This window comes from Anopheles cruzii, chromosome 2, assembly GCF_943734635.1.
Source record: "Anopheles cruzii chromosome 2, idAnoCruzAS_RS32_06, whole genome shotgun sequence".
In the NCBI taxonomy this organism is placed as follows: Eukaryota; Metazoa; Arthropoda; class Insecta; order Diptera; family Culicidae; genus Anopheles; species Anopheles cruzii.
In genome coordinates this window covers 28,409,536-28,423,583 of record NC_069144.1, presented here as the reverse complement: position 1 = coordinate 28,423,583, position 14,048 = coordinate 28,409,536, and the positions used below count along the sequence as shown (strand labels likewise).

Here is a 14,048-nt window from a genome sequence, read left to right as displayed (position 1 = left end):
GCGGGTGAAGGTGATAAAATAGAATGCGAATCGCACTCTGTACCACCAACGGCGGCCCTCACGGATGAATATGGATGATGACCGGGCGGGGCGCGTATCATCATGTGAAAGGTACCGGCGGCAGCATTACATCTCTGGTGCGCTTGATTGCGTGTTTAATGGTGATAGCCCTACGTGAATTCGGGTGCCCAGCTCGTGAACGACGACGGTGCTGCCACTGTGTGTGGTAACTGGATTGATGCATTTTTAATTATTATTCGCAAGAAAGATGTGCACAAGCTGATGTGGTGCGAAGAAGCGCTGCGGTTGTTTGCAGCAGCTTCCGTCACCGAGCTCCGTCACAATCCGTCGGCTGTCGGTGTGCAGAGAAAGCGAAAGAATAATTTGCCCGCGCAACCGCGATTGACCGTGGGTTTTTAGCGAAGGAAGGCAAAGGGCTCCAGCACCTTTCTCACTTTTTTACACCCTAATGTGGCCCATGCCTTCGGGCAAAACAGTTGCCGCTGGTTCTTCTGGTATTCTTCGGGTCGGGGCCACGTGATCAATCTTAATCGCCCCGAGTTTCGTATGTCTTTTCGCACGAAACAGTTGGCTACTAATAGTTGGCAATAAAGCACAGCGGCGGCGCGTCTATTCTCGGTGAAAGGATGTCGGCCACGTCCAAGTCGGGGCTCGGCGATAGGATTTTTTACTTCCTGATACAGGTACAACAGTGTTACTAAAAGACCAGTTTCGTTGCGGAAGACAAATCTCAAGACGATGAATAAACCGGCCCTAACAACAGCAACGAGATATGCTGGTGTTGAAGTGGGGAACAAACAATCCTTTCTTCCGCCATGACCGTTGCTAATCTTGTACAACATTTAAGAAATGGTAAAAAACAAACATTGTTGTTCCTTAAATTATCTACAACCATTTGTCTTCTGGTAATCCAACCGGAACAAGTCCGGTCAAGCTTGCATTGGTGTCTCAGTAGTAAATCGTAAATCTGAGCCCACAGAGTTTCCTCGTTAAAATGCTGTATTTCGTTTTATTACCGTTCTAAACAATGATAATGTTGTGTTCGTGTGCAACCAACATCAAAAGCATTGAAGCATTGAAATGCTTTGGTAATCTGTAGGCAACTCGGCATAACCCTGAAAGGAGAGTTCGTTGGGACACCCTGCGGATAAAGTTGGTAGTTTTAGTATTCTGTCTCAATTCGTACGATGATTCCAAAATAGAAAAGAAACGTTCTTAATTTCCAAGTATCTTTGAAAACCTTATAACAAAGTACGCGAAACCGTGCCACGGGAATATCGATTTGTATTTTGCTGAGAAAAGTACAGCAATTCTTGCCTACCATATCGGAGCCTTCGCCCGAGGGTGTTGAATATTTTAAAACGTTTCCCAACGTATCACCGGAAATATTGATCATTAGATTTTGAGCTAGCGCCTCCCCATTGTCTCTAGAGCCAGCTGGGTAAGTTTGCTTAATATAGGAGACGAACGATGAAATTTTTATCGAAACCAACTAATTGGCCTGGTCATAAATCAACTTCATCAACATCGGCACCGTAGGAACTAAAACTGAGACATTCGATCAATTCATCATGCTCTCGAGAAGGCGTGTGCTTTTATTCCCTGTACGAAGGCCGCTTCTCTATTGCCCAACACGCATGAGGGAGGGATCATTAGATTCACCAAACTTTAAGTCAACGCCCGATAAGTTTTGGGCATCCTCAGAGATCGAACATGCTTTTACAGTATATTAAATTGAGGATTCAAGTTTCAAAAACATTAAATAATTTGCATTCAACTAGGGACCAACTTTTGCCGCTTCGGTACGCGGCGTAGTGAATCGAAAAAAGAACACCACATTCCGAACCGTGCTGTAACACGACGAACGAAATTGAGCATGAAAGCGAAAATTTCACATAACTTATACACCTCCACAGGTCCGGACTCCGGACTCTGGTAGAGCAACGGCGCATTGTCGTGTAGGAACCGAAAGTCGTATTTCACCGGTGGTCTGACAGCTTCAACAGAACCTGACAGCCTACGCACCTACCCGAGGCTTGGTCCGCGAAGGTGTGACGCTTTTGTCCATATTCCTCTGCCCGCTCTTGACGTTGCTGTTTAAAAGCAACTTTTGGAGCGCGATATTTAGCGGGAATTTTGTGAGCAGTTCTTTCTTTTGTATTGCACGTTGAGCCACGTTCAATGAGAGTTAAATCCGCCGATGTTGTCCATCGCCGCCACCTGGATGCGGTCTCAATCCTGTTCCTGTCGTTTAATCCAGTGCGTCGACAGGGCGAAAGACGAGGCAAAGGACCAACGGTGATCAACGTAAAGTAGACGTACGAACGCACCTTGGACGACACACCCAACACAATGGCCACTGCCTTCGAAGGTGTCCACAGTTCTCTTCAATTCAGTCGCTTTTGCTGGGAATACCTTTTGCGCCGATTAGAGTTGGGTTCGAAATTATGTAAAGTTGTGGTGGTTGGTTACATGCAGAGTACCGTGGAGGGTTGTATTGATCAAATCTATGGAACATTCACTAGACTAGACCAGAGCGAAGGAGCAAGGATTAAATTTGTCGGAAAATCTGGGCTCTTCCCTGTATGCTGTGCTCTACGCTACTGGCGGTATTGATACTAGCGATTCTTCTTATGTCGATGATCCAACATCATCTTGTTTCGTTTTGTTATCTCCCCGTTAAACTTGTCAGAAAAATGGCACCGTTTCAGTGGAATCCGCAGCGTTAGGCGAACCGCCTACACCGTTCAATATTTGATAACGATGTTTCACTTCGATTTCTATCCATTGTTCGTACCTTTTGTGTATTGCTTTGTGGGGAAAGTACCTTTGTTCTTAAGCGCCCCAAGAACTCAAACACATTCCTTAGGAAAAAGAAACTCTTGCCAAGTGAACTTTCTTCGAGAGGCGCCGGCTGTCAGCAATCACAAAGTATTCTTCGACCCTGCGCTATCTCCGCAGTGTTCTCCTTGGCCCGGGCCAAGACCAGAGCGAACCAGTACCGTTAAAGTTTAGTATGCTAAGGGTGATATCGTTTTCTTTCTACGCGTGCACAAAGAACCTTACCAACCGTCAACACGTATCGATTGAAATACTTGAAATTGATTGAAATAAATTGGAATGCAACACCTAAGATTATTCCGTCCTCGTATTATAAGCAGCATTAGACATTAGATGGACATTGGATAACATCGTAGGATCAAATCATTCTAATGACGGTTCATGGGATTTATTTACCACTCTTTTTTGCTCTTTTGAATGTTTCAAGCATGGCGCATATTATACGGTTCAATACCTAATTTTTTGCATTCCACATTAGCCGACCACAGTATGTTCACTCCCCTTGTCTTGCGGTTTGCTTGTGCCGAGAGAGTATAAGACCCGCGTGTAGCCTTGTCTCGGTTCAAGCAGGAGAGGCCCACTTCACCGACGTCGCCGCGTTTGGCCTTCAGAGGAGGAACGGGCCAACATTAAAGTTTCAAAATGTTTTCACCTTTCGCCGTGCCGCGAGATGTTTGGGTGATGTTTTTTGACTGCCGTGATCGCGCGATGGTGACCCTCGGGAGGAAATGGTAATACGCGGAGTGACATAGCCTCTCGGGCATGGCGCAGACAGCAAGTGCCAAAAAAGAGCAGAAAAGATGCCAATGGCAGTAGCTGGTTTCGCGCTGGTAATGGTGGAATGTCCGCAATCCGCAGTCAAAGTAGCTTAACGCGGTAGAAAGGCTGCAGAAAGTCAGAAAATGCACAACTCCTAAGGACTACTGTCTAAGGAGCGTAAAAAGTGGAACTTTTTGAAATGGTTCTGAACACTTAAGAAGGGAACTAAATAACTAATTTTGTTTGTGCCTTCGAACAATGGATCTGCGGCTCCGTAAAATGCAAAAGATGAACGCTACAAGCCTTAAGTTTTGAACCCTGTCGATATTAGAAGGACAGTTCCCAGGGTCTCCTTTAATTTACACGGAAATAACTGGATCTTTCACCTAATCTAAACTAGTATGGAGGTGTTCCACCTTTCAACGAGTAAGAGTCTCGCAGAAAAGAGTATCGGCTGGAGTCACTTAATTCATCAATACTCGCCCGAATGAGCAGAGATTGTCGCGCGGGCAAAGAATGTACCATCATTAGGTGGATGGTCCGCGAAGATGGCCGCGCTCTCTGTTGGCAAATAATCCCCCAGGGAGCGGAGCCAGAGACAGGTAGCGAAACAGGCAACGAAAGGGTGGCAAAAACAACATCCTTTTCCCAAAATGGTCACACCACGTACGTCCGTTGGCGGCACCATCTCGTTTCAATCCGGCGCAACAATGTTGCTCAAGCGGCGCCGTTTCACACGAATGGGTTTCGTTAGCTTTTTTGGGCAATCGATCGACAGACACACACGTAAACTGATCTCACTGGAACCTGAACTAACTGGAAGTGATACAAATTTGCATACGCATGCAACGGCTCTCTCCAATCCACGCCAATTCGTGTAGAGTCACACCAGCGCGCTTCTTCGGCGATCGTATATGTTATGGATCGGCCTCTTTCACGAAGCGCATCCTCAGCCAGAAGAAAAAGGGGCCAGCAAAGTGGCCATCGTAACGATCGCACCCGATAAGTACAGCGTCGGTGCCAATGGACCACAGTGCTCATGCATTTTTCGTCCCGCGAGTCGCTGGCCCAGTGAAGCATAATTAGGATCGAGCGAACGCAATGTAATTTACTTGTTCGGTTGTTTATCGTTGTTTTGCTGTTTGTTTCTTGATTAATATATTTTAAATTTCGCGTTAGTTTCTTGTTGTAAAGTTTGGCGTAACAATGTTTGTCGGTCAAATGCTTGGGTTTGGTTTTCATACTCTCAGCAATTTCCGCTAGTTCCGGTGTGGAGCGTGTTCGTTGGTGCGTATAAAAATGCGGGAACCGTGTCCAGTGGACAAAAGTCCAGCGACAGTTCCAGAAGATTTTGTAACAATCACCCATCAGCCCCTCAGACACCATCCTCGCTGTGTTGGTCGAATGTCCACTGCTGGCCATTCAGTGGCTGCAATGTGGAACCGACAGAAATGGACAAAGCGGGCGGGGGGAGGGGTACAGGAACATTCGGCCGACAAACGAGAACCGATGATGCGTGTCGCAGTGTCGCATGAAAAAGGCCTGGGCGAGGCCAGGGCCAGGATGAAGCCAGCTATTCAAGCTGCGGGTTCGCTGGTGGTAGGTTGCCGCACATTCCAGAGATCGATAGGCTCGTCGCTGGGTCCCCCCACTAGCGGGGAAGAGCTGGCCACGTAGCAGGCAGGCTGTCCTCTGTGACCGGCAACCTCCTCGGGGGCTCCTCGGGTGGCTCGGGAAGCAAAAATCTCATTTTCAAATTAAATCGAAACCAGCGAACGTTGGCGTTTATTGCGCGCGGCGGGTTCATTTGGGCCACGCATCGGCGGACGGTGGCAGCATCGGAACACATCGATTGTGGACGGAAAGAGACGGTGGCACACGAATGGCGGAAACACATCGGTTGCATTGATCTGTATAACGTTTATTGCGGACAAAACAGAGAACTCGCGGCGACCGCTGGAGGAGGCAGCGAAACGTTGGAATCCACTGCCACCGGAATCTACAAACAGAGGGACCGATGCTAAAATAAAAGGGTGCACTATGGGTGCGCAAAGAATGCTCGAACACAACGGTCAGTAGGTGGCAAGTAGGTTGCGCTAAATAAATATGTTGCGTTTGAATCCTCGCCCAGTTGCGGGCCAATCCAATAATAAAAAGGTTTGGCCCTTCTCGATTCTCGATCTCGGTTTTGACATCTCAATCATCGATTGGTTATTGGAATGTTATTGTGTTTTGCGTCCTCTATTGAATCCGTTGTTGAATTTACTCGTTTCAAGGTACAAACATTTTCAAAGTGGTTCATCTCGTCTGTGCTTCTGTCTTTTGTTGCACAACGGGGTTACTACCTTGGCCTAAAATTTCTTATTAGTCTTTTGTGTATTTTTGTGATTTCATTCGTTCTTTTAGTTTTAGACAATTACGCGATGCACACTATTAAGGAAGTTGTTCTGGGTCGGCTTTTTCAGATGTCAAAGATCCCATTGCGAAATTTGTTAGTTTTAGTTTCTATGTTAGTGTCCCTATATCTGAAACTAAGAATGAAACATTCTCTGCATTCTGGTTTTCAATCGTATCTTTTATAAAATTTCTATTTTCTCTTACAACTGTTAATTGAGATGTTTTCAAACCAATTACTTTGATTCATTTCATAAAAATTCATACATTATGTAAAGACTTTATGTATATCAACTGTGGACGATATCGACTTTAGCTCTTGTTTGGTAATCCAAGGTTTATTTTAATTTATGGAGTAGAAAAAATTTTCACGTGAGATCACAAATGTTGGACCTCGTTCGACGTTTCTAGTTGTTTTTAAATGATCAACAATTCTGTCAAAATTAGGCTTTTTAAAAGTAGCTTCATTTCACTCATTTTCAGCATTGTTCAGAGCGCCCGTTTCTGGGGCACGCCCATTGACCAGCTTTTAAATTTTTTTAATACATTCAAATAATTGTATTTTGATCGAAACTGAGTTGCCAAAATTCTGGAAACAAAGTTTTGAAAAATTCCGTTAAGTTTGCTTTCGGTAACACTACAAATTTTGAGCTTTTGAAAAAAACTGATTGACGGAGAGCTTTCAGGCTTGATCTCATTACACCTTACAGTTTGGACAATTAAACGCGGAAAAGGCATTTGAAAGTAGACTTTTCTGATAATGAACTGTTCATTTTTTAAATAGGAATATTTTCATCAACTGGGTACTCAAAACTAGTGACACTTTGATAAACAAAAATCCGTCCAAGTCTAAGCCAAACCTGAAGGATGCGTGTGTTTTAATCACTTTCCTGTTCACCGTTTCACCATCAATGGAGCGTGGATTTGTATCCATTTCTGTTAAGTTGATAGCGAAGATGCGCGCGAGACCTTCACCCGTCGCCGAAAAAGGTTTCTCGGTTTTTGGGACAGCAACCGAACATCGATGTTACGAAACAGTACTATGCTTCCGGTGCCGTGGCGCATATTTATTTTCTTATCCATTTCATTTTTTTTTACCCATCCACCGATTCCCCATTCACGTTTCTGTTACTTCAGTCGACCGTAGGGTTTAGTCACGCTCATTTTTTTTTAGACTACACGGCATAAAACTCTTCCATCAAAAACAATACCACAATTCACGACATTGTTTGACTACGGAACGCATGTTTCGTTCTTGGCTGGTTTTGTGGACACACAGGCTCTGATAGGCAACCGTCGCGTAAAAAAAAATCCGACAGCAAGCTAAGGTAGCTTTTTAGGTTACTTCTTTTGTTTTCCAAAGACCCGGCCCCATAATGATGCAGTGCACATAAACCATTGTCGCCTGAGTTGCTCTGTTATGGAAGTTGCTAAAAATGTCGATGACGCCTCGCCGCGGGCGGAGTAGTGCATTAAAACACACGGATCCACTGCACAACGGCGGACGTGAGCGGCATATGTTGGCAGCGCTCTCTAGTCTACCCTGCTGCAGTTTTTTAATCAATATTTGTCGAATATGCAGCACACAGAACAGAGTTCCTACAGATTTCTTCCCTTTCAAAGTGCTCGCGACACTCGTTGTGTGCCGGGTCGTCGTCATCACGTCCCGGCCTGCGAAACTCGCGATGCTACCGCACCAGAAACGTGGAAAACGGGCGTCGTCACCTGGTTATGAATTCTGCAACAGCAGCACTCTCGGTTTGCGGTGTGCATTTTATTAGCCAAATAGTGCAGAAAATGTTACGCTTTTGGCGAGAGAGCATGATGCTTTGTCTGGATCGTTAGTGGAATGTCTGGTGTTTTAAATGAGTAAGAACTAAATGCATCGGTTGTCCTACAACTGGCGGCTTGAAACAATGTTCGTATTTTGACAAATTAAAAATGTTCTTCTAGGTTCTAGATAAGGTGAAACATCATTCAAAAAGACCAGCCTGGCCAGCACATGGCAGATTACACAATATTTCTGCTGGTTCCCTTATGTACGCAAGGAACGGCAAATAAATCATTAAAATGGCAATTTTTGATTACGGACGAACGAAATTAGTGACAAACTTTTCGTTTCCGCCCTTATTCGGCGCTGCCGAGTGCCCCGAATCGGTTGGCGAACTTGGCTTCTGATGAAGTTGATGATGCAGTCAGTCGGATAATTTGAATTTAATGCAATCACCGTGTGCACACACTTCACGTCAGGAGCCTCGGTCCGACAATATATATAGCGAAGAAGCTGTACGGAGAGGATGTACGGCCTGCTTGCGCCATCCCAATGCCGGAAAGTTGTCCCTGTTTTTGCCCCCCAGCAATCGGTGACACCACTTCTCGGTGGTGATGATGCTACAGAACCGCCGCCAACACTTCCGGGCACGCTCGCGTTTTCGTTCGTAGACACTAAGGCGTGTCGTCTGGGCCCCTCTCAAGTGTACCGAGTGTGCTACAGTGATCGTAAATTACGGGAAATACACCACTCCACGCACAACGTCAGATGGACCGCTTTGGGGTGGTGTTCACGTTAGTTGCTGCAAGATTCGGAGATTGCGACGTAGAATTTTTTACAAATTATTTGTTGGCAGGTTTTTGTTCAACTTCCGTACTCTATGCTTTAAGCGGTGCTCTGTGAGCGATCCTGCAGTAGGTATAGTAATTACTGTTGCACCAATTCACTGTTGTACTTGTAAACCTCAAAGTTATTATCGTTTATGCTCTCTCATTACTGCCAACCACACCTGTCTAGGCGAACCTCTGAAGCGAACCATCATAAAATCCCCAACAGCAAGGGGGTCGGTGTAGTGTCGTCAATGTTCTTCCATCGCTAATAACAGAATCATTTTTTCATCAACACTTTATCTAATTTATCTTTGCAGGAACTGAAGGAAAGCTTCAATTATGGTTTATTCTCTCCGCCATCGAACGGGAAAGCTGGCAAATTTCTCGATGAAGAACGACGTTTGGGCGATTATCCGTTCAATGGACCGGTCGGATACTTGGAGGTAAGCATTAGCAACCATATTTCACGTAACGCCTTGCTTGCTGTTCAAACGGGCGCGGCCGTGTTATCACCAGAGGTTGAGGCAGCATAGATTAGGCGCATGATTTATATGTTTCAAATTATAGTAAATGTACTTTTTTTTTTTAAAGTCGAAGGCTAGATCATTATTTATTACGCTGGTATAAATTTTCATTCATTTCTTTGTCAAAAAAATTGAAAGCTTCCCTGTTACGAGAACGGGTTGGATGTAGTTAACTGATCATACAAAACCTATATCTTCATACATATACAACGATCATAAAATATCTTTAGTTTGGGTTCAAAACATCATTACTTTGTCCGTTGTCGCGCGAGTTTTCCGGACGATAATGTTCTTGTAAATCTCGGCCTGTCTGTCGCGGAATTGAAATGCCAATTGATCACACTAGGGCCGGGACGCATTTTTGCCATTTTATTCGCTGCGTGCTTGAATGATTGAACTAAGCCTCCGTTTCCGGTAGCGGGCAATGGGCTACAACGGTACCTGATGAGCAATTTGCCTCCCTTGATTTTCTCGCCGCTGATCTGATCTGAGCGAAACAATAGCGTTGCATGATATAAGCTAGCGCAATTGTTCACAGCAAGGAACACTTTCCTTCCATTGGGTGTGAGAGCATAACGGCTAACGGCATGTGACCCCACCTTAGTTCATCCGAAGAAAGCGAGATGCGAGACTGCATAACAGATAGTCAAAGACGATTCTTCGGTCCATCGAGTTTCTGGGGCCACGGTTCAGTGAGCTCTCCATCGTGTGGACCCGAAGCAAGACAAGTCAATAACCGTAATTTACATATGCTCGCACGCACCTCGTCAAATGACCGCTCGAGCACATAATTTATTGTTGTGCATGGTGCGCACAATCGCATAAATACTTCAATTTAATCAGACCAGAGTTCTTTTCGCTGCCCCCCGGTTGGAGGCATAAACAATGGTGGGCAATAGAAACCTAGGGGCACCTGGCTCGGTGTTCGTGCACGATAATGCTTTCTTCTGCTATTTGCTCATCTGCATCGGAGACGAGATAAGGATCAAGTAATTGCAAAAATCACGGTGAAAATATTTTTGAAAAATGTCCTAAGCTGGCACGATTTCTAAATCGCGAACTGGCCGTGATACATGAAGCACTTCAAACCGCATCTAAATGAATGCGAAGTGCACCCTAATCATCATGAAGCATAGAAGTGTTTGATGGGACCGCACTCAAGCGATTAAATGGCACGTTTTTAGTAACCGAATCCTATCATACTACTGTCACAGCGAGTGGCTAGTAATTAGTTGTGACCGTAACATAGTTTCTGCCGGGTAAGCGCGCATGTTTACCGATCCAGAGCGTGTAGAGAGCTAGGTATGCATGACGTCCTCATACCATGCCGTGTCATTACACGGCTATGTAGCGGTGCCAAATGGCTAAGCAGACAATTCTGTTACTTTGTTTAATTATTGTGGCAATGGCAATGGTTTTGTCGCATTGACATGCTTTAAACGTAGTCAAATGAGTTGTCCAATACAATGATGCCGTGATCATAATCTAACGAAAGTCTTAGATGTTGTAGTTTAATGATAGAAAATCTATTTGTGTTTCGTTCGTTTTAACGGCTTTTTGCACTTCACACGCCATGTGCCGCATTTAACACACACCACAATGCGAAACACTTTTCTAGGAACCCTTTCCGGCTGGCTAACGATGGCCGTAAGGTTGACATTTCGTATGGTTGGGTCCCTTAAGGATCTTCAGCAATTGAGTGCACTTTTCCGCCAAAGTCACGTAGTCACGGTGAAACATATTGAAAGTGCATTTCTTTTACTTTTCTGTCGCGCGCAGCATCAAGAGTGACTCTTCAGACAACTTTTCCACCCTCCCGGTTTGAAAAAGGATAATGTTCCAGTCACGTCCGTGACGCAGAAAAAAAGTGGGGTGACGCTCATGTTAACCCACCCAGGATGTGGATAAAAAAGTGTTTCTTATTCCACGTTTGCTTTACGCAGAAACACCGCCATTCTACTATATTACATCCTTGCGTTCTAGGCGAAAGCCGTCAGTTCGAATGCGTGTACTTGAAGTGAAAAACGTTAAGATGTGTTGCTACTCCGTTCGTTGTTCGGGCAGATAACTCACAATACGTGGGTTGTTCAAAAAGTATTCGGAATTTTGTGTTTCTTCAAAAATATTGATTTGTTCGTGATTTTTTTGTCCCCCGTGATTAAAGTAAATGAGCCAAACACGTTCAAGCAAAACAGCTGTCAAAAATTGACTGATTACTCAAAATGGCTGAACTTAACACCATAAATGTGAGACATAAGTAGCAACATAATCGCCACGAAAATCGCCCGTAACTTTAAAACCATGGCATAGCCCGGCGGGGAGTCTATGCGTGAATATTGATCGGGTTATGTCTTTCCATTTGCGCAATTTCTTTGCAGCTCAAGTACAAGCGACGCGTCTACAAGATGCTCAACCTGGACGAGCGTCAGCTGAAGGCGTTGCACACGCGCGCCAATCTGCGCCGCTTCATCGAGTGCATCAACAGTGGCCAGGTGGAAAAGATCGCCAAGATGTGTGCCAAAGGACTGGACCCGAACTTCCACTGTCAGGAGACGGGCGAGACGCCGCTCACCATTGCGACCGGCACCAAGAAGCCCAACAAGCTGCTGATCGCCCTCGTCAATGGCGGTGCACTACTCGACTATCGGACGCGCGATGGCGCCACCGCGCTCCATCGGGCCGTCGAACGCGACAGCCTCGAAGCGGTCAGGTAAGTTGCGCGTTGCCCCTAGATATTTTACTAGTTCCCCCATTCATTTCAAGATCTATCGCTCGCGGGGCCTGAAAACGCCTACGGTGTGTCGAATGGTCGCCGCCTGTCTTACGAGCAGCCGAGCAGCAGACCCAGACACACTGGTCCGAAATGGTGGGTAGTCGTCGTCGTCACGTACAGTGACGAATCGATAAGCAGCGGTCCGCGGCCAGCTTTGCGCAGGTGTCTTGTCTAACTTCAAACCCTCAAACGCACACCGTGTCATAAGAAGAAATCTTGCAGCAAGAAAAAAAGATTATTCATTTGGATTCTACGCCACTCTCGCTCTTGCGAGCCCACTCTCGAACGAGAGCAGAATACGAAAGACACGTCACGTGTAGGCTGACAAAGCTGCTAACCTTGCCTGAAGAGTGTACTTTGCAGTCCTGTTTTTGTGCCGCAATCCTAAGGATGAGCACCATTGGTAGCGATACCGGAAATGGCCACTCTGCAGCGTGAGTAGCGCTATCGATGTTTGGCAAAATTCGCCAGCGATTCGATCTTCATTTCCCCAAAACTAATCCACCATAATAACGCGATTAGCGATCGAAAGAGGTGCGTTACAGTTAGTTCAAAATCAAATGCAAAATAAAATGTGCATTTACGAAACTGTTTCCGGTTAAGCTGGGATGCCGTTTTGCATTCGCTAGCCCGTCCGGCCCGTCTAGCAGCCGCCAGCTGGCGTAATTGTTTTAATGATATTCTAACAACCGTACCACGGAGCAACTTTACCCCATCAACCACCGTGTTTTCCACCTCGTGTTCGCCTCGTTTTGTGTTGGTTTCTGTGTGGCTCCACCACCCGATCCTATCATCATCCGTCTCGAAAGTTCTTTCCGATCCGATTGATTCGCGTTCACAGGTTCATCGAACTAACCGCACTTTCCACTTGCTCCAAATGACTTCGGCCAGCCCCATTCTAACACCTCAGCTCCGAGTAGGGGAGCGTTCGACTTCCGATCGCTAATGGAGAATTGAGCGTTGAACCGGGAATTTGGTTGTCGCGGGTTGGCTGGCAAAAAGTTAGAAACAAAAAGTTGCCTTTACCATGTACGGGGTCCGAGCGACTCATGTTTTCTGCGTCCTGAAGAGTGTTTGCTTCTGGGGAGCTGCTAGGGGCTTCTGGATTGAGGACTGTCAGGGCGTAGAAAAAGGTAGCCACCATAGGGTTTTCATTGTAGATCATCCGGTCGAATCGTTGACCTGGACTATTATGGGCACCGGACAATGGTCTACATTGGTCGATGCTGATGATGATGGTATCTACCGTGGTTGGGTCCGCACTATAAACTTCGGCACTGCCCCCCTATCGGTAGCCAACTATCGGGGGTATCTATTGTATTCTCCTACATCGCACATCTAGATCTTCCAAACCCGATCCTCTTCGGTTTACAATGCTCATTTGTCTATTAAACCCCCTCGCTAGTGGTATCAGGCAATCGTGCCCATAAATGGCCCACAAAGTGGTGGACTGTGTTATGTTATGGCTGCCTGCGGAATGACTTTTACGCATTAATCGGACAGCACAACGGTCTAATGTGTACTTCATTTTCTTCCCCATTACAGCACACTGCTTGAACTCGGTGCATCGCCCAACTACCGTGATACGAAGGGTCTGACACCGGTCTACCTGTCCGTCACGCGGAAAACGGATCCCAAAGTCAGCGAAGTGTTGCTGCACGACCATGCCACGCTCGGCATCCAGGACAGCCAAGGATGGCAAGAGGTTCATCAGGTACGCACCGCGCGGACACTTCGATCGAACCGTGCGTCAAACTGCGACATCACATTACATTGCTACCGTTGTGCCACAAAATTGGCCAGCCTGTTGGTAGCCTGTTGTACCGTGTTTAGTAGGGGTTTCTTTTGGTAGTATTTTACAAAAGTATTTTCGCTTCTGACTTGCTCTGGTGATAGGGTATTATTGGGGTTGTACTTTGAGAGAGTGAACGAACTGGGAACTAAAAAAAAGCAGATCCATGTACCTTGCGCCGGGATTCGAGCGCTCCAATCTTAGTGTGTTTCGTAAAGATTGGAGAACGATCTCTCGTGGATGGATAGCGTAGAAATCAAGATGATACGATTAGGTGCTCCACGGGCGAGCAACACAAATGTGGCGTGGCCAAACTTTACCCTAAGTAAAAAGAGAGTTCCTG

General features: G+C 45.9%; 1 protein-coding gene across 1 annotated transcript in view; it reads left to right on the top strand.

Annotated features, from left to right (window-relative positions):
- LOC128268712 (SH3 and multiple ankyrin repeat domains protein 3) overlaps window positions 1-14,048 on the top strand; it is a 64,256-nt gene that overhangs the window by 34,995 nt on the left and 15,213 nt on the right. The window contains exons 3-5 of the mRNA XM_053005907.1: window positions 8,934-9,059; window positions 11,519-11,850; window positions 13,459-13,627. Coding sequence (XP_052861867.1) covers window positions 8,934-9,059; window positions 11,519-11,850; window positions 13,459-13,627 — 627 coding nt within the window. The remainder of the gene's footprint in view (window positions 1-8,933; window positions 9,060-11,518; window positions 11,851-13,458; window positions 13,628-14,048) is intronic.